This window comes from Canis lupus, chromosome 20 (genome assembly GCF_011100685.1).
Source record: "Canis lupus familiaris isolate Mischka breed German Shepherd chromosome 20, alternate assembly UU_Cfam_GSD_1.0, whole genome shotgun sequence".
NCBI lineage: Eukaryota > Metazoa > Chordata > Mammalia > Carnivora > Canidae > Canis > Canis lupus.
In genome coordinates this window covers 41,866,895-41,891,677 of record NC_049241.1, presented here as the reverse complement: position 1 = coordinate 41,891,677, position 24,783 = coordinate 41,866,895, and the positions used below count along the sequence as shown (strand labels likewise).

The window sequence follows — 24,783 nt, the reverse complement described above, 5'->3', positions numbered from 1 at the left end:
GGTCACTGGTGGAATACCTTTGTCCACGGGGGTGTCTCTACCCTGGGGAGTGGGGGGGCTTCCCGCTCTGCTTCCCACACAGTTCTGGGGTCCAGCTGTCCAGAGTCAGAAACAAAGGCCATGGCTTGGTACCCCTGCAGCCCACCACAGCACCCCCCCTCCGCTGACCCCCTCACCTGGTCAATGTACACAGTTGTGATGGCCCCTGAGTGGCCCTGCAGGGTGAAGAGGCAACACGAGTCCTCCAGACGGAACACCTGGGGCAGGGGTGGGCATCAGGTTCTGGTCTCTGGGGGCTTCCCACTTACATTTTGGCCAGGAAATCCCTTCTGCATCCTCTCCCTGACTGACCCTGAATGCTTGCCCTCCTATGGCAGGCCACCCCAGCACCCACGAGATGGAACCAACTCTCACTCTCAGCGTGTGGTCTTGGCTCCCAGTCACAAGCCGCCCAGCTGCGGCCTTGAGGGCAGTGATGGGTTTCTGGTGTGCACAGGGCACGGTATGGGTCAGGCGACAGGATACTGTGTCACTGCTGCTGTACACAGGGGACGTAGGGGAACTGCTCCGCCCTGGAGTCCCTGGGGACAACAGACCAAGTGAGATCTCAGAGAAAACACGCTGCAAGCAGTGACCGCCCTCCCCGCACCAGGTGCAGACACCTGCACAGGCCTCTGACCTCGGAACTGCAGGGGACTGAGGACGCTGTGGGTCTCCAAGGAGAAGAAGTCCAGGGAACCGTTGAGCCGGGCAGCCACAATCCTGCAAGAGAAGAGTGGCTGCTGGTGGCTCTCCCTCAGAACACCCGGGCTTGGGGCTGAGCACTGCGGCCACCTGAAGGGTCAGCTCCACTGGGCATATGGGAACAGACGGAGGGAACCACGGCCAAGATGCAATCACAGGTGCTGGGAAACCTGCTGAAGCCAGGAACGTGGGGTGCAACTCTCCTTTGCCTTTATCCGTGAAATGGGGACAACTACCGACCTCACGGGATGAGCCTGAGGGTAAATGAGCTTGTGTGTTAAGAGGCACCTGGAGAATATCATGGAAGACTAGGGTTTAAGAGCCCTCACAGCCTGGAGATTAGGAGGGCCTTCTGAGGAGGGAGATGGGTCCCGGGGGCGGCTGTGTGGTGGAGCTCTGCTCTGCTCTCCGAAGCAGCTTTGATCCAAGCTCCACCCACTGCACTTCCTTTTTCCACAAAGAAAAGATTTCTTCACTGCCAGGGGGATTCCTAGGGAGAGACGGGGGGCATCTGCTCAGCGGCCCCAAAGCTTTGAAACGAGTGGAGTTCCAAATCTTCCTCCGGCACAAGGTGGTGCTTGCCTATGAGCCCTGAACAGGAAGGGCCCACCAGAGCCTTCGAAGGCAGGCGTGCGGGGAGGGGAGGGCGAAGGGAAGGGGGAGCACACATGGGCACCAGGAACTCAGGGCAGGGCTGACACCTGGGGGCTTTCCCTGAACCTGAAAAAACAAGCAGTAGGGAAGAATTTCCAAGTGTGGAGGAAGCCTACAAGCCTGGCCAGGCTGGAGGAGAGAGTGATCGCCAAGGCCCACGCAAGCAGCCTCTGCATCAGGGCAGAGATGACAGTGGCAGCCACCAGAACCGAGGGCCAAGTGTACCCCGCCCCAAGAAGAAAAAGGCTCCAATTTTAGCTTAGAGGCTGGTACCACTCGGGACCAGCAGGAGTCAGGCAGGTCAAGTGTTGAGCAGGAGGCACCAGGTCTCAGTGAGACCTGGGTTTATTGGCTAAGAATGAGGAGCAAAGAAAGCCCTGGTGGCTGGGCCCCCGGGGAGCACCCGCAGCCAAGCAGCAGGCCAGGGAGGGAGGCGAGAGCAGCGGACAGCACCAAACTTGAAGGAAAGTTTTAAAAAGGTTCTTCTGAGAAAGCCTCTTTCTGTCACAAAATGCAGCTGAGACCTGGTAAGGTCTGCACTGATGGGCTCGTCTGGGAAACCCTGACTGTGAAACAGAAGGGAAACCAAGGTGCAGTCGTTAAAGGCCCCAGGCCCTCGGCGGTCACCCCTGCGGTTCACAGGTGTGGGGCTGCAGTACTGAGAAGGGCCATCAAGCACGGTGGGAAAGGGGCGAGGACGTGGGCTTGGGGAGGGCAGGCGGCCCAGCGCGCTTACCTCTTGTCCAGGAAGACCAGGGCCGTGATGCCCGAGGACACCTCCTCGCTGCTGCAGCGCAGTGTACCCTCGATGGCATCCCAAACCTGCAGGCGCAGAGGCCATGAGCCCTGAGGCCAGGGAGGCCCCCAAGCCCACGCAGGGACGCCCTCCGCCCACCCGGCGCTGCCCACCTCCAGGCGGCCGCTGCTCCGCCCCACGACGATGAGGCTGCCCTGTAGCTCCAGGCTCCAGATGGAGCCGTCTGCGCTGGGGGCCCAGGCCAGGCAAGGGGAGCCCTTCTCGGGAGGACCCTCGTCCTCGGGGGTCAGGGGCGGCCCGGGCCCAGGGGAGGGCGGGCGCAGAGGGGGCGTGCAGCTGGGCGCGAGGCCGTCCTCCTGGTACACGCGCTGCACCAGGCGGCTGAAGTCGTAGCCCGGGCCGTCGCGCGCACGGCTGCAGCCCGCCCGGTGCCGGGGCTCGGGCTGCGTGGGCTCCGAGAGCCTCGGCTGTGCCGAGAAGTTGGTGTCGATCAGGCAGGTGAGGTCTGGCTGGTCCCCGAAGAGGGCAGGAGGCGGAGGGCCCCGGGGCCGGTGCCGCAGCGGAGGGCTGTCCCCAGGCTCCTCCGGGCCCCCCTTCCCGCTGTCGGACAACCGTTCCCAGCTCTCCTGCGCCTCGAACGCGATGCCAACGCCACTATCTCGGCGCTGCCTGCGGGGGTCGGGGGAGGCAACGGAGTGAGGGAGGGGGGTGGGGGGTGGGGGGTGGGGGGGTGGGGCGTGGGGGGGTAGGGGCGGGCCGGGCACCTACCCCGGGCGCGGGATGCGCGTGAGACAGTCCCCGGTCTGCGCGTCCCACACGCACACGTGGCCCGCCAGGCAGCAGCTCACCAGCAGCATGCCGTCGCTGGCCAGACACTCGATGTCCTGCGGGCGGCGGCGGTCAGCACGTGGGCCCCGCCCCGCCCCGCCCCGCCGGCCCCCCGCCCCCGCGCCGCCCCCTCACCATGAGGTGTCCCCGCAGCACCAGCGGCACGATCTCCGTCTCGGGCGGCGCGTAGCCGTAGTCGTCGCAGGGCAGCTCCCCGCGCCGCCGCCGGCCGGGCCCGCTGCCGGGCTGCCCGTAGTTGCGCGGACACAGCACGCGGTAGAGGCAGAGCAGCAGCAGCACGAGCACCATGCCGGCCGCCAGGCCCAGCGCGGCCACCCTGCACGGGCGGGAGCGGTGAGCGGCGCCCCGGGCCCCTTCGCCCCCCGCCCACGCCCTCCTCACGGGCCTTACTTGTACAGGGTGACGTCGCCGTGGGCCGGCGCCACCCCGGTGCCCTGGGGCCGGCCTCCCAGAGCCCACCGGGCCCGGGCCGCCGCTGGGGCCAGGCGCTGCGGCCGTCCTGGGGGTGCCGCCCCTCCAGGGCCTCCCTGGGGTTCAGGCGCAGCGTGACCGGGATGACGGGCAGCAGGCTGATGTACCTGGGGGCGGCCGCGGATCAGCCGAGAGCCTGCGGAAGGGCCCCTCCCCACTGCCCCCGCGCCGGCTCACCCGGCCAACTCCAAGCCCCCCTCCCTCTGGGGACAGGCTTCCCAGCAGTGGGGGGGGGGGGGGGACCTGGGATCAAATCCCACATCATCCCTCTGTTACAGCCATCACTGCGCGCGGGCTCCCTCCTCCGCCCATCCTGGCATGGGGGGGTGACGGCTGGGGGGCTGAGGGACTGGCAGCAGCACCCTGTTACTGTCCTGGGCTTGTGCTGCCTGGAGCGCTGGGTCCTACCTCACAGCCCTATGGGTGTTTCTTTGAAAGGAAATACAGAATTCAAAGCAATGGATCTCCCACCTGAGGGGGAAGGGATGCTCTGGGGGCAATGAGCCGACACCAAATGGGAAGGTGGCAGCTGGCACAGCCCAGCTCACCTCTTGGCCAGGGTGATGTTGTAGTAGCTGAAGAGCGTGGGCCAGTGGCGGAAGGACAGCTTCCTCCAGAGTTCCTCATCCTCAGGCCCCCACGTTACCTCGGGGACCAGGCTGTCATGGGCGCCCTCTGCTGGGCCCCCAGGCTCAGGCGGCTCTCCAGGCAGCGTCTGGTTCTCAGGTAACTTAGGGCCATCAGGTGGGAAGATGGAGAAGGCAGGGTCCGGGTGGCTGGCGGGCAGCACTCCACCAGGCACGGGCATGGGAGTCAGGGCACCCTCACCCAGTGGGCTCTGTTCTGTCACCTGGGCGGCAAGGTAGGTGCGCAGCCCTGCTGGGTCTGTGTACACCAGGATGCCGATCCAGACAACGGTGCCAGCCTGCAGTGGGGTAGTAGGGTGCTCTCAGCGGGGCCTTTGGGTGGCCCTGACCCCCAGCAGCCTTGGCCCTTGTGCCAGAAGGAAGCAGCACAGGGACCTCATGCCTGGTGGGGGGAGGACACAGGCCCCAATCTATCCTCCCTTCTGCCTCATGAAGTCCCACCACTACCATCTGGGCCAACTGCCATTGGAGGGACCTAGTTCCCTTTTCATGGTCATGGTTTTGGTTTCCTGGCCTAGAAATACAAAGAGTACTCTTAGAACTTCCCCAAACCCATCTCAGCTGGGGCCAAAAGGCAGGCACCATTCCCATGGTCAGCAGAGCAAGAGGGACCTGCTCAGAGATGCCATGGGTCCCCCCTAGTCCTCAGAGGGCCTCAGCCTTGCTTCCTCTCCCTGCAGCCCCCTGGGGGCGCCACTGCTGGCCAGCAGCCTGCCCTGCTCCTCTCCTGCCCAGCCCAGAAAGTGAATTATTCTGGCCAGCATCTTCTGATGCCTGTGCACTATATAGCAGGGGAGCCCTGGCTTGGGGAACCACGGTAGCTCCATTCCAGAGCACTCCATCTACCAGGTTCCGTCCTGGGTCCCTCTAAGGAGATGATGACTCTTCTACCCAATGCCCCAAGGGCTGCTTCTTCAAGGGATAGATTTATTGCCTTAGAAGCCCCGGTGGCTCAGCGGTTTGGCGCCACCTTCAGCCCAGGGCGTGATCCTAGAGACCTGGGATCAAATCCCACATCAGGCTCCCTGCATGGGGCCTGCTTCTCCCTCTGCCTGTGTCTCTGCCTCTCTCTCTGTGTGTGTCTCTCATGAATAAATAAAATAGTTTTTTAAAAAATCTGTTTAAAATAAAAAAAAAAAAAGAAGCCTCTAGGATCTGGGCAAGACGGTATGGCAGGCAGCTTCCCAAAGCCAGGATTCATGGAGCCACGAGGGCCTGAGGAGCACCCCCCACCTCCAAGGCAAAGTGCAAAAGTCCAGAGGGAACGGAGCGCTGGCCCTCAGAGGGCAGGGAGGGGTGGCCAATACCATGATAAGGCGCTGTGCCAGGCGGGTGCGGGCCAGGAAGTAGATGACACGCAGCCTCTTGGGAAGCCGCAGGTTTCGGAAGGAGGATGGTTGCAGGGTGATGGTGTGGGGTGTGGATGGCCGTACGGCCAGCTGCCGCTCGAAGCGTGCTGGTCGCCCCACTGGTTTTGCTGGAGGCAGGCAGGCCTCAGAGGGCAGCCGCTTGTTCAGGTCCGCTAGCTGTTGGGGGCGCAATGGTCAGGGCTTGGGGCTGCCCAACAGGGTGGATGCCCCGGATAGGATGCCCTGAACGTGGCCAGGGCCAGAAAGGCAGGTAGGGCAGGGCCCAGCCCACTCCTACCTCCATCCGGCGAATGTCAATGGACAGGACAGTGGTGAAAAATAGCATCTGAAGGAAGAAGTCTGACACGAGGCCCACGACGGCAAAGAGACAAAACTCCTGGAATTAGAACAGATGAGGAGACACGATGACATCACAGCCCAGCACCTGAGAAGCAGCTTCCTGCCTGCAGGCCCCTCAGAATCTGTGGGGCAGCAGAGAGAAAAAGAGACGCTGGTTACATTCGGAGTCTGGGAGTGGCGGCGGAGGGGCAGTGCCAGCTGCCCCCCTCCCCACCAGGGGGCAGCAGAGAGAAGGCTGAAGGGGGGTGCTCTCCGGAAACCTTCCAGTCCGCCTTGAGAGGAGGGCCTGATCCAGCCTGGAAAGCACTGAGCCCCACCAGCCCGCTCTCCAAAAAGCCCTCCCCCACTGCCCCTCTGGCCCTGCTTAAGTCCCATGACCAATGCCTACCTAGAGCCCAGGCCTGACCCAATGTCAGGACGCTCAGAAAGCTTGTTGGCCGGTGACTGCCAAGGACCAAAGGAAAGAGGGCAGGAGGAAATTAATTTACGCTCTGAAACTTAAAACAGGTAGTCTCTGCTCCCCAAGCTCTGCCAAGAGATGAAATCTGCTCAGATTTCAGTTTTCCTTCCCTGCCCTTCACCACAGCTTCCACTCAATCTGCGGTAAGATGAAGGACCCAGCAGGTGGTGGCACAGTGGTCATGTCAGTTTCATGTCCCAAGATGGCACTGTGTCCCGCGGACACCCTCTGGGGAGAAGCCTACAGCCCTATGTTGTCTGCTCTCCCCCACAACTCAGTAGGCCTGCCAGCCATGGGGGCAAGTAGCGGGGAACAAGATCCAGTACTCCCTTCCTGCAACCCCTCAAGCAGTGGTCAGCAAGTCTGGGTTCTGACTCAGTGTAGGGCCCCCTCCCCCTGCTCACAGCCCCACAGCCAAGTGAGGGCACTGAGCCAAGAGCAGGAGCTACTCTGAGCAATGAGTGGTGGCCCTCCTGGTCTGGAGGCTGCAGATGTGGGTGAGGGCTAAACCTAGGAAGGAGGAGGGGCCCCACAGTGCTTCTGCCTGAGAAATGAGCAACAGGTCTGCCTGGAGCTGCGGGAGCACTTCTGAAGCAGACCTGCTGGGAGCACTCTGTGCGTGGAACACCATCCCTGGCAGCGAAGAGGTCCCATCTCCCAGGCGAGGGTTGCCTGCACTGAGAAGGGTACACCCTGCACGCTGCTGCACAGCTGGGGAGCTGAGCAGCTGGCTCCACACTCACCCGAGGAGAGCCTTAGGGCCTTACCTGGATGGCGGGCACCAGGGTGAAGTAGCCAATGAGGATGATGCCCAGCTCCGTGGCCATGTTCTTCATGATGGACCAGCTCTCACTGCTTAGGCCTGCGGAGGACGACAGGGCCATGGGGCCAGCACATGTCTGCACCCAGCCTCCTGTTCCCCAGAGGGCAGAGGCTTTGGAAGCTGAGTGCCCAGCTTTGTGAGGCAGCTGGCCCACCACAGCACCCAGGCTCCGGGTGCTGCCATCACTGCACAGGTGCTGCGGGGAGGGGCAGGAGGGTACAGAGGAGAGCTACAGCCACCATCAGAGCCAGGGAGAAGCAGGGTGCTGAGACGAGCAAATCCAAGAGGAAAGCCGAGCGCTACCCACTCTGCCACGTCCAGCCTCCAAGTACTGCTCTGCCTGGTGCGCACGGGCCCCACACGGGCGGAAGACCCAAGCAAGGGAAGCGCTGGCTATGGTCTTCCTCCAGCCCTCCCCTATAGGAAGCCTCTGCTGGGTGAGGGGCCATGTCTCCTCCTGCCACCAGAGCCCCCCATCTAGTGCAGGGCCTGGCCTCTCACAGAATTTCACAAAGGTCTGTCCAACAAATGAACAGCCTGCCCTCAGCCCTGTTCCCACAGACTAGGGGTTAGAAAGAGGAAGCACAGAAGTTCAGACTTCCGGGTCTAGGCTCTCTGCCCACTTTCCTCAGAATCCTGATCCCCAACTCCTGGCACTGAGTCCACAAGGACCTTTTGCGGCAGCTGTGGAGGCAGTCTCTGAAGTGACCAGCCTCAGGAGTCTGGGCCTAGTGTGGTGGAGTGAGGCAGGAAGCAGCAGCACCAGGTGCCAGTCTGGACAAAAGGCCACCAAACACAAGCCCCGCAGAGTCCAGTCTGTGTTCTTAGGGACACATGAACCAGGACAAAGTAAAGTCGAGCAATTCCATGGTTCCTCAGGGCATGTGCTAACAAGCTGCCAGGGCCTGGTGGTCCACACCATGTTACACTAGAGGTCAGACCAAGGGCAATTTCTGGTCCTGTCTCCTCCACAGCAGAAAGCACAGCATAGGCCCTCCCCTGTGTACCCCCCCAACTGCCAGAATTACCTTGAGCAATGCGCAGCTTCACCTCGAGGTCCACTGGGGTTGAGACCACTGACTTGGTGAGCACCAACACGTTCTCTAACCCAATAACCACCACAAGGTAGGGGAAAATCTCGCTGGGGACAAAGAGGGAGAGGGTGAGGACAGTACTGAGGAAGGCTTCTCAACAAGTCTGGGTCCCGGGAAGGCTGTGGGGTTTGCAGCCTGTAGTGGGAGGATGCTGAGCACAGGGCCTAGAAGCCCAGGGCCCAAGCCCTAACCTCCCCCACCTCGCCACACACATGCCTGTCTACCTCGCTTTCAGCTTTCAGGCAGCCCTGGAAGCCTGGCCAAGTGGCCAGCAAGCATCCCTGCCTCCATCTCTGCAGTATGGTGGCTCCCGGTGCACCCCTCTCCCTGTCCCTCCCACACCAGACTCTGCTGGCCAGAGCGAATGGCCAGGAGCCCTCAGCATTGCTGCCAGCCAAGCCGTCAGGATGAAGTAACGGCAGATGAGAGGGGTCTCAAGCCCTGCTCACCTCTACAGAGGGTGTTTGGAGAATGGGTCCTAAAGAAAACTACTAGCTCTCCAGGAGCTGAGGCTCACACTACTGGTGAGGGACTATGAGAAACTGGGCACACCAGCTAAGGTAAACCTGGTGGGACCCCTGCTGTGGGGCGGTGGGAAGGAGGGCTCTGAGGATGGCATGGCAGACAGCCATGAGGGAGGGGGTGTTAGCACCATCAGGTTCAGGAAGGAAGCAAGTGTTCCACGAGCAAAAGAAGTAACAGAAAACACAACATCACTGCTCCTGCAACCAGTATGACAAACCCCGGTAGGGGACAGGCCAGGTGGCCAGCAACCATGAGCAGACAGGGGGGCAGGGCCTAGCCAGAGCCATGCAGGCCCAAGACAAACATGGAAACGGGCTTCCAGCCCAAGAGTTGGAGAGAAATGGCAAGAGAAAGCACACATCAGTGGAAAGGTGGCAAATTAGTGTGTCTTTTAAAAACTTACTCTGAAATGACCTATTTTATTAGTCTTTTAAATGTTTTAGTGGTAAAAAAAGGGAAGAGATGTACCTTTCTTAACTTCCTACCCATCTATGCCTCAAACCATCATGAAGCAGTATGCGTGTTTGTGTATATAAATATATATAAATGAACACACACCCACATCCACTTACACACACAAGCAGGACAAGACCACACACGTGCAGAAATACACTTATATCTACATATATGAATGCATGTCGCCCCCCCCCACACACACCTATACATGTATTATATGTATATACAGATGCGCTATACATACATCAATATGAATACAGGCCAGGTAAGTCAAAGGTAAAAATGTACCTCTTAAATGTCAAAATAACAATGTGAAGATATGAGAGCAATCATCCGGTCCCAGGCATGCCCAGAGGCTCTCCGGCCCAAGGGCACCCCTGAAGCTCAGTGGAGCCTGGTGAGGACCTACCCGCCATTGAGGGTAGGGGTCAGGCCAAAGAGTGTGCAGAGCCCCACAGACATGAGCAGCGAGCTGAGCACTGTAACCACGGCAGCCAGAGCCAGCCCCCATTTGGACTTGACCATGTCGATCTTGCCTGGAGGGCAGAGAGGGCACATCAGGGCAACATCTTCCCCAGATCCTGACACACCCCGGGCCCTTCTGTGCTTATCTCCTAGGAGTAGAGAGTACCCTGACATCTGAGGAAGGGGAGGCCCCTGGTTTCACCAAAGAAAAGGACACCCACATATACTTCCCAGTCTCAGAAGCAGTGTGTCTTTTGGGAACCCTAACCGAGAAAGGGTCTTTTCTGGAGAAGCCAGAGAAGGCCTGGACCCACCCAAGCCCAAGACTATTGGGGGACGAAGCCCTGGCTTTTGTGACCACTGGGCATGTTTGTCATCTCTGCCTAAGCCACCTCCAGAGGCAGGGAAGCAGGTGGTGTGGAACGCCCATTTAGCTTGGAGGAAGCCCTGAGCCTCTGCACTGGACCTACGTGTGGAGAAATAGATGTAGGCAAACAAGATGATGTAGGTGGTCACGAGGGGGATGAGTTCGGCGATGCCAATCTCCTCCTTGAAGTGCACGTGGACCAGGCTCTCCGCCCGAAGGCTGCAGTTGGGGCTGGGGTGCAGGAGCATCAGGCGGGCCCGCAGGCTGCCCAGGAACCTGCTCATAGAAGGGGGTGATCGATGGACTGGCTCTCTTGGGCCCGGGGTAAAGACAATCCCTTGAAGGAAGGCCCATCGGGGCCAGGGCTTCCCTCCTCCCTGTGTTGGAAGGAGCTTTTCTGTGGTGTCTGAGTTTCCCAGTCTTCAAGGGGCCTTGGAAGAATTATAAAGTTGTCTTAGGAGCACCCCAGGCTCCTTCCTCAACACCCTTTTCCTGACCTGTCATACCACTCTGAGTGCCAAAGGCCCAGGACAGTCAGTTGGAGGCATCCCCAGTGCTCTCTGCCTAGGGAGGGAGTTGCCTGCAGCACTTGCTGGGAAGGCCTGAGGCCACATGCCTATGCCACCAGCCGGGCTCTACCAGAGGCTCAAGAAAGACCAGTGGGGGCACCAGGACCCTGAATTTGCCTTCGTCCCTTATTCTTGACCACGTGTCAGGTCACCCCCACTCAAATGTGAATCTAAGGGAGATAAACATTTTAACAGGAGGCCTAAAAACTCCAATTCCTGGGGGACATTCTGGATATCCTAAAACAGAACGGGGACTACTCCGAGCCTCGTGCCATTCCACAGCCCAGCCAGGAGCCCTGAGTGCCGACGGCCTTACTTGGCATGGTAGCGCTGGAAGACCAGGGTAATGGTATATGAGACCATCCTCTTTCTGGTGTAGAGGCTCACCCCGCTGTACTTCCCAGGAACACCAAACAGCAAGTCTGCAGACAGAAACCAGCAGGCACTGACAGAGGAAGACAGCCGCTGTAGAGCCAAGGACCCCTTCCCACCCCGAGCCAAAAAAACAAGGGGTAACCCTTGATCTGCCAGAGCGCCCATCAAAGAGGGCATGGTGACCAACAGACACCCTTTGCAGGTCCCTGGGGAACCTGCCCTGGGGGTACCTTTGAGCGTGGCTGAGGTCTGTAGGGTTTTGGGCTCATGCTGGTGGATAGTCCCGATGATGTCAGGATCAGCATGAAAGCGTTCCCGGTCATTCTGCCAGAAGTTCCCAGGGGATAATAGCAGGCATCCATGCTCAGGAAGTAGGTTCCGGAGCTTCCTGAGGCCTGGCAGCAGGTCGGTCACCTGCAGGCACACCTCCTCCAGACCCCTGGTCCCGGAACTGTGCAGGAGATAGCACAAGGCACCTGCTATGTCTGTGAGCACAAGGCAGGCCCACTGCATTTACGGGGGACCCTCTGTCATCAGGCTCCCAGATGCCTGCTATCTCAAAGAGCCTAAGGATGAGGACAGCAGGGAAAAGTTCTTCCAGGTGGTTGACAGCATGTGGCTGATGCACCTTCAAAGTACATGTGGGGTCCCAAGGCTGTGAGAAGTGAATTCTGGGACCATACGCAACCTCTCACCCACTAAGATATCTCGGCCAATTCAGTGGGCAGAGAGGCTAGGGTGAAAATTAGGGGCTTCATTTCATTCACCAAAATGCACTGTCAAAACCCTCAGCTAACTGAAAACCCAGCGGGTGAAGCAGCCTGTGAAGCCAGCACATTCCAGAGACCCACTGGGAGCCGGGGGGGCACCATCTTGGCTGGGACGTCCAAAGTGATCCCCAGGTGGAGTGTGCTCCTCCTCAGCTCGGCCACCATCATATCCACACCTAAGAACCACTGGGAAGTAAGCCATCTGAGGCGTGAGGCAAGCAGCTCCCCATCAGCTCAGCCCTAAGGACACCTACTCTGAGACCTGAGGACAAAACTGCCTGCGCCATCCACAGAGGTCCAGGGGGAGTGCAGCCATGCGGGCCCCACAGGATGCTGAGCCAGGAAGCTGGCTCACCCGTCACTCTTCTCACTTGTTCAAGTTCTGCAGAGCTGGCTGGCTCAGGAGAGTTATGCCAAGGACTGTCCCTCCCTTCATTCTGGGATGGATTCAGGGCGGCTGGGGTCCCTGGGAGGGGTACCTGTCTCTCAGCACGTGGTTCCGGATCTCTTCCACCAGCTGGAATGCCCGGGACAGAGGTGAGCGAAACACATCCACTGCCAAGAGGTTCTTGTGCCAGGGAGACACCGAGGACTTCACAAATATCTGCTGGATATAAGCCACAGGGGCACCCACATACTGCAGAAGAAATAGGGGAGGGGTGGAAAGGTTAGCTCACACAGGAGAGAGAAAAGCGGGCCCACATTTAGTAAGGGTTTACTGAGCAACTCTATGGGCAAAGCACGTGGGGCCCAAAGGACAGGCTTTCAGAAATGAAGATATCCACAAGGGGCTTTTTATCAGCTATCAACCACTTTCCTACACACTTCCCATTAGACCAGGGGTTGGCAGACTATGGCCACGGGCTAAATCAAGCCGGATACCTGCTTTTCTAAATACGGTCACCCCATTCTGTACTGTCCGTGGCAGCTCTCAAAACCAACAACAGCAGAGGTGGGTGTTTGCAACAGAAACTGTGTGAGCTGCAAAGCCTAAAGCATTTACCATCTAGGTCTCTACGGAACATACCTGCTGACCTCGCGGTGGACCATAAGCTCCCAACAGGGTGCAGCCTGTTTTATCAATCCTTCCACTTGTAGGTCAGTGGTTTTTAAAGATTAAAAGACCCAATTTTAAATCCCAGCTCTCCAACTGTATGGCCTTTGAAACACTTTGGATTTCAGTTTCCTGACTGTGAAGAGGGGGTAACCGACATTCATCCTGCACCATTGAAGATGCACACACACTCACGCACACCTCACACCACCATGGACACTATTACACACATATGCATACAAACAACACATGCAGAGATTAAGTATTAATGGAAGTATTAGCAATAAACAGTTGTGGCACATCTCTTCATCAACTCCCCCATGACAGTCCTATGGGAAGCAAGGTGACGACGCAAGATTTCATGACTCATGCAGGGTGGTGCAAGGACCCAAGCCCATGTCTCCTCACTGAACATCACGACTTTCTCTCTAGAACATGCCATCTGCTCCTGAAGAGCTAACAACAGGCACCTGACCAAAGCATTCAGACATGTAACAGGCAAGGAGTAACTCCCAGGAATGGAGAGGTCGGGGGGCACCCCCAAAATAAGGTACTGGATTAGCCGTGGCAGGATTATGGCCAAAGGAGAAACTGAGCAGAGCCACAAGGAATGGCAGGAGAGGGACAGGGAGGGTCTCTGAGAGCACAGCCAGTCTAGACAACACAAAGGAGTCTTGCCAATAAATAACAGAAATCACAGCTAGAACGATGAGGGGTGGGAAGGAGGACGCCTGACTGAGCTGTCTGGATTCTAACGAGCTGAAGTGAAAAGCCTCCAGGTGTCTCTGAGAGGAAGGGTGACCCCAGAATAAAGCAGTGCTCTGGAAGCCTACTCTGGAGTTACAGCGTCATCTAGCTGGAGGCCAGGAAAGACTGCCCACAGCCATGACACACGGTGGTACCAGCTGAAAGGGCTGTCCTCACGTCCATGCCACAATCAGGGACTCTCAAGGGGAGAGGAGGAGGTGAAGGAAGGCCACTTAGCCACTCAATGATGCCTGACTAGAGATTATTGCACAAGCAAGGGTCAGGAAGCTGAACACAAATACCAAGTCACGGCCTCCTGGGCATAAAGGAACAACCCAAGGCAGCCACCTGCACCTTTGTGAAGTTTACGTTTATGAAGCCATGTCTTACAAAGGCTCTGGGGAAACAAGGCCTCACCTGCTTTGTCATTTGCACTGGACTCGGCCTGCTAGAAGCTGTCCAGAGGAATCTGGATGGAGCTGGCTGCCGCAGGCTCTGACCTAAACAGCAGCTCAAGGGCTCAACTCATCACACAAGCCTGATTATGGGAGGAGCTGTCTGGAGATGAACAGCTCTACAAGGAGAGCCATCCCCATGGAATCATCCTCAAACCCTGTGAAGGACACAGTGTGTCACCCAGGGACAGCATGACACTGTGGAGCTTCCATCCTGGGTGGGTCTGTCTGTTGGCCACAAGGCGGTGTCGCACGTACCACCTCCTCTGCCCAGCGCCCTTACTGGGCCCTCCACCTCCGACCTCAGGCCCACCGGAGCCTCTGCAACTGAACCCTTAGTTTCCAGGCGTCAAACTCCTCCTCGTTCCTCGGCCCTCCAGCCCACTTCCCAACCAGGCACCTTCTCCCCAGCCAGGAGCACCATTTCAACAAAGTACTAATGAACACGACAACCGGAACTTTCTCCCTGGGCTCTGGGGATGGCTCTAAGAGTTCTGCCTATAAGCGAACATACGTACATATGGTTTTGTTTTTGTTTTTGTTTTTAATGTTTCTGCCTAAAAGTATACATATTGTCACTGCTATCGTCATTTTCGGGGGAGAGGATCCATGGCTTTCATCAGATTTTCACAGGAACATGTAACCCCTCTATCCCAGACATCTCTCCATTGTCCTTCCACCAGTGCTGGGCAAATCCACTACTCATTTGTTTGCATGCCTCGGCTGGCAGGCCCCGCCAGGCAAGAACCAGGGAATAGTGAATCCTACTGCAGAGCCCTGTTCCCTGGCATTGGCCAGGCCTCCCTCTGCTGGCAGGCTCTTGACTCACCCTCCCTGATTTCCAAATGAACTTTCTAAGCAGTTATTCCACATCTTTCCAACCCTTCAAAGGGCTTGGTCTGCTCATGTTTTAACATGATTGTAGCAAACTCGTTGCCCAACATATGTGCCCTCAACCCCCCTCTTCTGGGCATCGAAATTCCCTTACAGTGGTTTATTCAACAGGCATGGACCTGACTCTTGTCATCCACTACCTAGTCTGGGTTCCCTAGGAGTGGACCCTAAGATGGGTGCTTTACTTGGGAGGTACAGAAAGCACAGGGAGGGGAGTAGGGGCAGGAACAAGGGAGGGAAAGCAGCCAACAAAGGGTATTACTGGCCAAGTAACCTCTGTGGGTAATGGGGTTTAGCTGAGTCATCTCACCTAAGGGATTAGGGAGCTCAGGTACTACGTGTCAAGCCCTGCGGCTATTGCTTGAGGGCTGCTCATAGGGGCATGAACTCCCCAGCACCTCCGGCTGGCTGCACCAGAGGTCCTTTGACTTACGAGATGCAGGTACTGGTGGCTGGAAAGCATGTAGGCAGGCACTGAAATGGCAGTGAGGATTGGCAAGGGCCCCCCACTCCCCATCTGGGTGCTATCGTCATCACTACTAGATATTCAAGTGAGAAACAGACATGGAAACAGACACAACACATGGTATCTGAAGTGAGTGACAGAGGAGGCGTAAGGGCCAGTGGATCCAGATGCCAGTGGGCACAGGCTGCAGACTCCCCACGGGATGGAGGCTGTGGCAGGCAGTCTTCTAACAGGGCCCCGGTCACCCCCACCTCCCTGTGCTCATGCCCACGTGCAATACCCTGAGTGGGCTGCGCCTAGTGATTTGCTTCTAACAAACACATTAGAGCAAAAATAGTGAGATGTCATTTCTGAGATTAGGTTACAAAAGACTATAGCCCTTGAGGACATTATGCTGAGTTAAAATAAGCCAGTCACAAAAAAACAAGTACTGTACAATTCTACTTATATGAGGTACCTAAAGTAGTAGAGAGAAAGAACGGTGGTTGCCAGGGGCTGCAGGAGGAGGGCAGTTATTCATAGGTATATAGAGTCTCTGTTTTACAAGATGAAAAGTTATAGAGATGGATGATTGTACAACATGAATGTATTTAATACCAGTGAACTATACACTCTAAAGGGCTTCGATGGTAAATTTTATGTTGTATTTTGATACACACACACACACACACACACACACAATTGGAAGAAATAAAGATATAATTCTTCCTCTGTCCCCCTCTTCTGGAACCACGACTCTGATGAAGTCAGCCATTTTGTGAACTTCTCCGAAGGTCCACAAAGCAAAGAACTGAGGTGACCCTCAGCCGGGACATGATGAGGAATGGAGCCCCTCTGCTCAACAGCCTGCAAGGAGACTGTTGCCAGCTGGCCACTGAGTGAGCCTGGAAGCTGATTCTCCCCAGTTGGGCTTGGAGATGATGAATGCAGCCTTGGCTGCTCACCTTGAGTGCAGCCTCAGGAGACCCTGAGCCAGAAGACCCAGATAAGAAAACCAAGGCCCAGAGAGATAAGCCATGTGTCCAAGGACAGAACTGACAGGCAGCTGAGCCAGGATTAAAGCCAAGGCCGCCCAATTCTCCAACCTGTTTTTTCTCAACAGCCAACGTGTCTGGGTAGTTGGGAACCACGCGAGTTCCCACAGAGAATCGGAAACGGATGGGAAGGCCCAGAACAAGCCGTGCAGGAGGGGAGCTGAGGTTCTGGGGACCCCTGGGGTCTCCAGCCATCAGCATTCACAGCAAGAGGCCCTGACCAGGGCTTCTTGGAAATCCTGTGTCCAGGCCAGGCTCAGCCACCAGCACAAACACTGCAATGCTGGCCCTGGGAGCCCAGCCAGCTCTGAGGCCTGCCAGGTAGGCCTGATGACCTGGTCTAGAGAAGGAAGCCAGACCTGTGCAGATCTCAGGCTTGTTTTGGTTTTTTTAAACACGGTTGTTCCTCTACATTTGGATAGAGCAACCTAGAGCTCCAGGGATTTACCTTTACACTGACACACCCAAGGGCTCCCTTTAGAACATGACAGAGGACACTTGTTACTCAGCAATTCCAAAAACCAGGGCTCCTGGTTTCTTGTCATCCAGCCCTGGGCATGTACGGGGTGTAGCGTGGGGAAAGGGCAGGCTCAGGGGACCCACCTGGGTCCAACTTTTAGTGCTGGCCTCAGCTGTGTGCCTTGGCAATGGTGCCTATACTCTCCAAGCCCTAGTCCCTTCCTAGGGAGCAGGGATGGAACCCTAGAGCTCACATGTCACTGTGAGGACCAAACAAAACAACACACATAACCATCCAGCAAAGTGGCCAAAAACATGTCAGTTACGTGGAGCTACATCATCATGGCTTAAACCTACTGAAATTAGCTTTGCCATCCTCTGAAGATCAATCCCTCTGCTCCTTCCACACCCTAACCCTTCTCCTAAGCATGGGCACCTCCATCTCCAAGTTCAACATGACTGATCTCCTTACTGCCACTTTCCTCATGTCCTCACCTCTGGGGGACTGGCTTCCCACTGCCCAAAGTTGAAAGCCCACCGCCTCAGCTTCAACTAGGTCCCATCTACCTTATCACCTGTCATGCTCCAGGAAAAATACCTCACTTTACATTCCTGGCCTGCTAAATAAGTGGCACTGTTTCTCTGTTCAACAAGAAGCCTTTCTTCAGTATCTACTATGTGAAAATAGTGGGCTATGCACACTTGAATGGAACACGATTCCATTCGAACACAATTCCTACTAGGTGGAAATACAGAGCAGAGAGAAGCAGGGAGAAAGAGCTGGGGAAGGCTTCCTGGAAAGAATGGCATGTGAGCTCAGGCTAAAGGACTGCAGGCCTGGTGTGCCCCAGAGGTAATCCAAGCATATAAACTTTGGTCCTCCTCCAGAACTTTGGCCAGATCTGATCAATGACAATGACAACAGTGCCCAGGGACTACATGCCTTCATGTAATCCTCTGACAACTTATGATATAGATGTGATTATCATTTCCATTTTATGAATGCAGAAATGAGGGCACGAAAGTGTGAATTAACTTGCCTCAGGTTAAAGCTTGTGCAAAGTGGAAAGCCTCTACCATTTTTGCTTTGCTCTTCTCTTCCTCTGGGAAAAACATCCCTCTTTCCAGAAAGTTCCCCTCCCAACCCAACAAGGCCATTCGTTAGTGACTCCAACAGAAGGTGGGCCTGACTCAGAGCACCAGGACCCGGTAGAGAGGATCAGAGACCTCTCTGCAGGACCCACAAAGGTGAAACTGCACGGTATAGCTGGCATTCCACTGTGGGGACCCTATAGCAAAAGGGGAGGAAGAGATAGCCATCTCCAGCATATGAAATGACTTACAATTCCATAAAAACAAATCCACACAACTTCATTCAAAATGGGCAAAAACCTAAAGGAAGACATGCAAATACAATAAGCACTTGACATAATAAACCAAGGAAGGCAAATGAAGACCACAATGAGATTTCTCTATGTACCCATTAGAAAGCCCCTTTTTTTTTTTTTTTTTAAAGGTTTTATTTATTTATTCATCAGAGACAGAGAGAGAAAGGCAGAGGGAGAAGCAGGCTCCATGCAGGGAGCCTGGACATGGGACTCAATCCCGGGTCTCCAGGATCACACCCTGGGCTGAAGGCAGCGCTAAACCACTGAGCCACCCGGGCTGCCCTATCATATTTATTTTAAACTGACATCTTTGGGGTCCCTGGATGGCTCAGTGGTTGAGCGACTGCCTTTGGCTCAGGTCGTGATTCTGAGGTCCTGGGATTGAGTCCTGGATCGGCTCCCCACAGGAAGCCTACTTCTCTCTCTGCCTATGTCTCTGCCTCTCTCTGCATGTCTGTCTTGAATAAATAAAATCTTAAAAAAATAAAAATAGGGGGCACCTGGGTGGCTCAGCAGTTGGGCAGAGTGTGCCTTCAGCCCAGGGATCAAGTCCCACGTCGGGCTCCCTGAGGGAAGCCTGCTTCTCCCTCTATGTCTCTGCTTCTCTGTGTCTTTCATGAATAAATAAATACAATATTTAAAAACAAACAAACAGACATCTTTGTCTTCTCTAACTAGACAGAGATCTCCCTGGAAGCTGTGGGGGTTCTAGGTGTCCTATCATCCTGCTAGGCACACGACACACATGCAATAAACATTTGATGAATACAGGAAGGAATGAGGGAATGAAGGATGTTCTGGTTCCGGGGTGGGCAGCAGGTACTTGTGTTGTGCTACCCAGTGCCTGAGCCTCCTGATTTTCCTTTGGAAATGGTCCTTTCTCATTCTCAGCCTCATGATGGAGACAACTAACTGATGAAGCCAGTCAACAAAGTACCCACCTTTGCCACAGGATTTGGGATGGAGACAGGCAAGTCACCTCACATAGCATCAACGTGGCACCCTCTCATCCTGCACCAGATTGAATACTGCAAGAATAAAGCACTGAAGCTGCTGAAGCTACTGTTAGGTAGGATCAAGAGGGGAGCTGACAGAGCGGAGAGGTGGGCTCCTTCTGAGACCCCAGCCATACTATGCCTGAGTTCTGGGACTTCCAAAGTTCCCTTCTGGCTTACTCTGGTTTGGGTGGAGTTTTCTGTTCCTTATAACTAAAGCAGTTCTTACCACTCCTGTTTTGCTGGCCTGAATTTTTATCATGGACTGTCAGTGGAGGTAAGATAATGGAACACCGACTGGATAACAGGTGGCCGCACTGAGGCCTTGAAGGGGTGGGGGCTCCAATGAGGAAGAGAGAAAACACAATCCTCTGACCGCAGAGCCCTGAAGTTATTTGTACCCCTGCTCACTATCATCATCCCAGACCAAAGAAGGGCACTATGGAAGTTTAAAGAGCTTACAAACAAGTCTCCCCCCACTTGCCCCACCCCATAGCTGTATCACTAGACATCTCTCCTGTACTATCAGGCCCAATGAACTCCTGGAGTCATGAAACATCCACAAACACAGACTACCCTGCTGTGACCAGGAGCCATCAGTTTCACTATGTGGTATAACTGCATCAGGAAGTTAATGAAGATAAAAAGTGTGAACCAAGAAGGTCCCATGCTGAGCCAATGGTCAAGCTGGGACATGAAGTCACAGAGCTGGTTTCTGCCAGCAACAGATTGTGCTCCCTCTGACCTTCATGGACAGGGTCCTAGTAAGCCAATTAATGTACAGCTTAACACTCACCCAGCTTCCCAGCTAGGTCTCTCTCTGTTGAGCACCAGTTGGGCTAAGTTTATAACAAGGACCTGACCGTTACATTACCACAAAGAAAACAAAAAGGCTGTCAGAGAGAAGGCAAGAGAGGAAGAGCTCTGTTCTCTGAGCTTTGGTTTTCCTTCTCAACAATGGACTCAGCCCCAGCACAAATCCACAGGACCAAAGCACAGTGTGTGAAGGAAGGACACTTTACCCACTACCTGGCAGGTAAAAGCTTTAGAGATGGACTAATTGAGCTTTTAAGATTTCCAAATAATGAGTCCAGCATCACAGTGAGTGATACCTGAGACTCTGGATTGGAGCAATGGTTATTCCTTGGTGGACATCAGGGCTCAGCTCAGAGACAGTTAACTGAGAACAGTATGGTACAGAAGCAGCAGGGACCTGGGGCTCTGATGCAGCAATGACCCCATGTGTGCTAAAAAACAGAGGCCCTTCATCACTCTGGGCCCCACCTCCTTAACTGGAAAAGGAATTTAAAAAAACCCAAAACCTCAACACTTTTTACCTAACTGCACTCTGAGGAGAAAATCGGACCTAATCAATCTGAAAAAATTGGGTGCACACTGCAAACATTAGACAGTGTCAAGACTCCAATGACAGAACATTCTCTAGGGATGCTTCATGGTTCTCATGACCCACTGGGGCAAAAAGATGGCTTGTTTGCCAGAGCACTGCTTGGCCCTGGGCATGGTTGTGTGAGCAGCCCAGGTAGGCATCCAGACCCATGTGGCCACAGCTCTGACAACCAGAGATCCCACCCAGTTGTTGTAGGACAGTTGCACTTCTGTGTCATTTGGTGTTTCCCTTCAAAAAGGGTTACTCATTAGCTGTGTGACTAGGTATCTGTGGTGCCTTTGTAAAACCGGTTATGTATGTGTATTCACCAATCAGAAGCTGGCCACCTTCACTCTCACTCCCAGAACCCCTGCCTGGGCCCATCTCCACCCAACCCTTGGGGCTCTCCCCAGCCACACACTGAGCACCTACCCACTCTGGCCGCTCACTGGGCTCCCCTGGTTTGTGGTCAGGGGCCACAGGCGGGGGCGAGTAGTCCTTCACGGGAGTGGTGAACTCCACCGGTCCTGTCCCTGGCAGGGGCAGTTTCAGCAGTGGGCAGCTGGGATGAACAAGAAGGAGAGAAGGGTTAGGATATGGGCGGGAGCACCATCTGCGCCGAGATGAGTGATACAGGAGCCACCGCAGGTGCACTGCGTTCTCCCTGCTGGGACTGTATGTGTGCGAAATACTGGAATCTGAAAACTGCAGAGCTAGAAAGACACTCAGAAGCCACCTAGATCAGAATTTTTCAAGCTCATTTTTAGTCACAGAAAGCTTACAAGGAAGTCCAATTCATAAAACAGACTGGTTGAGTATTTTTGAGATGTAACAAAGACAAGATGCAAAACAAAAACAAAAACAAAAAACAAAAAAACAACGGAAAATAAAACTTCTCAAATTAGATGTAAGCAAGACTATAAAAAACAGGGGAAAAAATCTATAAAAATCCCAAGGATCCTGATGCATATTGCAGGGCAACAGCTCCGATTTAAAGAGACCACAAAAATCGTGTGTAACATGCTGAGGGTATGGTATGGTTTACACTCAGACCCACCATTTACAGGGGAAAAATATTGGCTTTATATCAAAAAGCTGGCAAACCAATATGCATTTTGTTTCATGTCTTACTTTTTAACAAAACTTGTTTTTGAGAATTAACTTTTATATAATACAATGCACAAATCTTAACTAATGAATTTTCCATATGCATACACCTGTGTAATTACTACCTATATCAAGCTATAGAACATTTTCCAGAATCTCGAAAGGCCTTTGTGAGCATCCCCCAAACTACTATCAGAACTTCTAGGGTCAGTCAAGTATCTGATTTCTTGATCTCAGCTCAGGTCTTGATCTCAGAGTTCTGAATTCAAGCCCTGCATTGGGCTCCACACTGGATGTGGAATCTACAATCAATCAATCGATCAATCTTGGGACACCTGGGTGGCTCAGCGGTTAAGCATCTGCTTTTGACTCAGGGCATGATCCTGGAGTCCTGGGATCAAGTCCCATATCAGGCTCCTGCATGGAACCTGCTTCTCCCTTTGCCTATGTCTCTGCCTCTCTCTCTGTGTCTCTCATGAATAAATAAAATCTTTGAAAAAAAAAATCCATCTTCTATCACCATAAATTAGTTTTGCTTTTTTTAATGGCTTATACGTGAAACCACCCATTCCATTTGTGTACTCTCTTATAACTGGCTTTTTTCACTTAAATTTTATCTGCTAGAACCATCCATACCAGTGGGTGCAGCAGATCACTCCCACAGATATGTGCTGTTCCACTGAATTATACTTTAGTGCATTTTTCCATTCTGCTGTCAAGGAATGTCTGGCTGTTTCCAGTTTCACTTATTAAGAATAAAGATATTATGGTCATTTTTACATGTGGCTTTGGTGGCCATAACCACTCATTTCTGTTGGGTGTGTTCCTAGAAGACAATTTCTGAACTGTAGGGTGTACATGTTCAGCTTCGTAAATACTACCAATTTTCCAAAGTACGTGTACAAATGTATGTTCCCACCAGTAGCATGACAGGAGTTTTAACTGCTCCAGATCCCACCTCTAGATACTGTCAGGCCAATTAATCGTAACTATGTAGAGGAGGAGGAGGCAGTGATGTCTCTCTATGGTTTCAATGTTCAACAATGTTGAAAATTCTTTTGCATACTTGTTGGCCATTTGGATGTATTCTGTCTCTTTTTTTTTTTTAAAGATTTATTTATTTATTTATGATAGGCATAGAGAGAAAGAGAGGCAGAAATTCAGGAGGGAGAAGCAGGCTCCATGCCGGGAGCCTGACACGGCACTCGATTCCGGGACTCCAGGATCGCGCCCTGGGCCAAAGGCAGGCGCCAAACCGCTGAGCCACCCAGGGATCCCCCTGGATGTATTCCCTTTTGTGAAGCCCCTCTTCAACTCTTTCGACCATTTTTCCCCCTAGATATGAGTACTGAGTCTTCTTCACAGCTACACATTTTCCTCCTAGTAGTACTACATTCACAGCACCCCGTCAGACTTGGTGTATTGTGTTTCTGTTTCTGTCCTCAATTCAAGGTATTTCCTAATTTCCCTTCTGGTTTCTTGGCTCACTGGTTGTTTTAGAACGTATTATTTAACTTCCATTTATCTGTGGATTTTCCAGTTTTTCTCCTAGTATTTTTTGTTTCATCCTACTGTGATTGAGAAAGACATTTTATATGATTTTGGTCTTCTTTCATTTATTAAGACTTGCTTGTGGCCTAACACATGGTCTCTATCCTGGAGAATGTTCTATAAACACTTAGGAAGAATGTCAATCTCGGGCAGCCCGGGTGGCTCAGTGGTTTAGCGCCACCTTCAGCCCAGGGTGTGATCCTGGAGACCAGGGATCGAGTCCCACGTCGGGCTCCCTGCATGGAGCCTGCTTCTCCCTCTGCCTGTGTCTGTGCCTCTCTCTCTCTCTCATATGAATAAATAAAAACTAAAAAAAAAAAAAAAAAAAAAGAAGAAGAATGTCAATCTTGCCATTGCTGGGTGTTCTCTACATGTCTGTTAGGTCTAGCTAGTAGACAGTTTGTTCAAGTCCATCTTCTTATCATCTTTTTGGTTTTCGTAGCCAATACTGAAAGTGCAGTATTCAAATACCCAACTATAACTATGGATTTCTCAATTTCACATTTCAATTCTGCTCATTTTTGCTTCATATATTTTGGGGCTCTATTGTTAGGGGTGTGTGTGTGTGTGTGTGTGTGTGTGTGTTTATAACTGTCATGCATTCTTGCTGTATTAAAGCATTTTTTAAAATATTTAAAAAATATTTAAGATTTTTTATTTATTTATTCGAGAGAGAGAGAGACAGAGACACAGGCAGAGGGAGAAGCAGGCTCCATGCAGGGAGGCCGACGTGGGACTCGATCCTGGGACTCCAGGATCATGCCCTGGACCAAAGGCAGGCGCTGAACCACTGACCCACCCAGGCATCCCAGTTTCAATACTATCTAAACACTGTCTCTATAGAACTCTGTCTCTCCTCTTTTGTACTGTTATTGCTACAGATTACAATTTATTTTTTTTAAGATTTATTTATTTACTTACGAGAGACACAGAAAGACAGAGGGAGAAGCAGGCTCCTTGTAGGGAGCCCGATGTGGGACACGCCCTGAGCTGAAGGCAGATGCTCAACTGCTGAGCCACCTAGATGTCCTAAGGATTACAATTTGTACACTGAATGCCCATCACCAAATATTTAAAAATTATTGTTCAATGCACTTGCTTTTAACTCACAAAAGACAAAGATGTTACAAACCAAAGTATACAAGTCTGGTTACTTTTACTAGTGTTATTTTTAATGATGGTTTCAAAGTACTGTCTAGTATCCCTTTATTTCGGCCTGAAGGCTGAACAAATCCCCTCAGCTTTTATCTGGAAAGATCTCAATTTCTCCTTCATTACCAAAGAATCATTTTGTAGAATACAGGAATCTTGGTTGAGTTTTTTTTCATTCAAAACTTTAAATGTTATCCCATAGCCTTCTGGGCTCCATGGTTTCTGAGGAGAAGAAATAAGCTGTCACTCAAACTGACAGTCCCTTCTATATGAACAGTTGCTCTTCTCTTGCTGCTTTCAAAAGCTAAGGTTCAACTGTTTGAAGGCAGGTGTCAAGGGCTGACTCCAGACTTAGCTAA

The 24,783-nt window shown here is 53.5% G+C and overlaps 1 protein-coding gene across 1 annotated transcript in view; it reads right to left on the bottom strand.

Annotated features, from left to right (window-relative positions):
• SCAP (SREBF chaperone) overlaps positions 1-24,783 on the bottom strand; it is a 67,049-nt gene that overhangs the window by 666 nt on the left and 41,600 nt on the right. Inside the window, 20 exon segments of the mRNA XM_038566615.1 lie at positions 177-257; positions 415-581; positions 680-762; positions 2,135-2,220; positions 2,308-2,824; positions 2,924-3,039; positions 3,119-3,320; positions 3,395-3,428; positions 3,431-3,582; positions 4,024-4,400; positions 5,430-5,648; positions 5,770-5,868; positions 7,059-7,153; positions 8,143-8,255; positions 9,599-9,725; positions 10,125-10,297; positions 10,907-11,012; positions 11,196-11,416; positions 12,215-12,372; positions 21,047-21,176. Of these exon segments, the coding sequence (XP_038422543.1) occupies positions 177-257; positions 415-581; positions 680-762; positions 2,135-2,220; positions 2,308-2,824; positions 2,924-3,039; positions 3,119-3,320; positions 3,395-3,428; positions 3,431-3,582; positions 4,024-4,400; positions 5,430-5,648; positions 5,770-5,868; positions 7,059-7,153; positions 8,143-8,255; positions 9,599-9,725; positions 10,125-10,297; positions 10,907-11,012; positions 11,196-11,416; positions 12,215-12,372; positions 21,047-21,176 (3,256 nt within the window).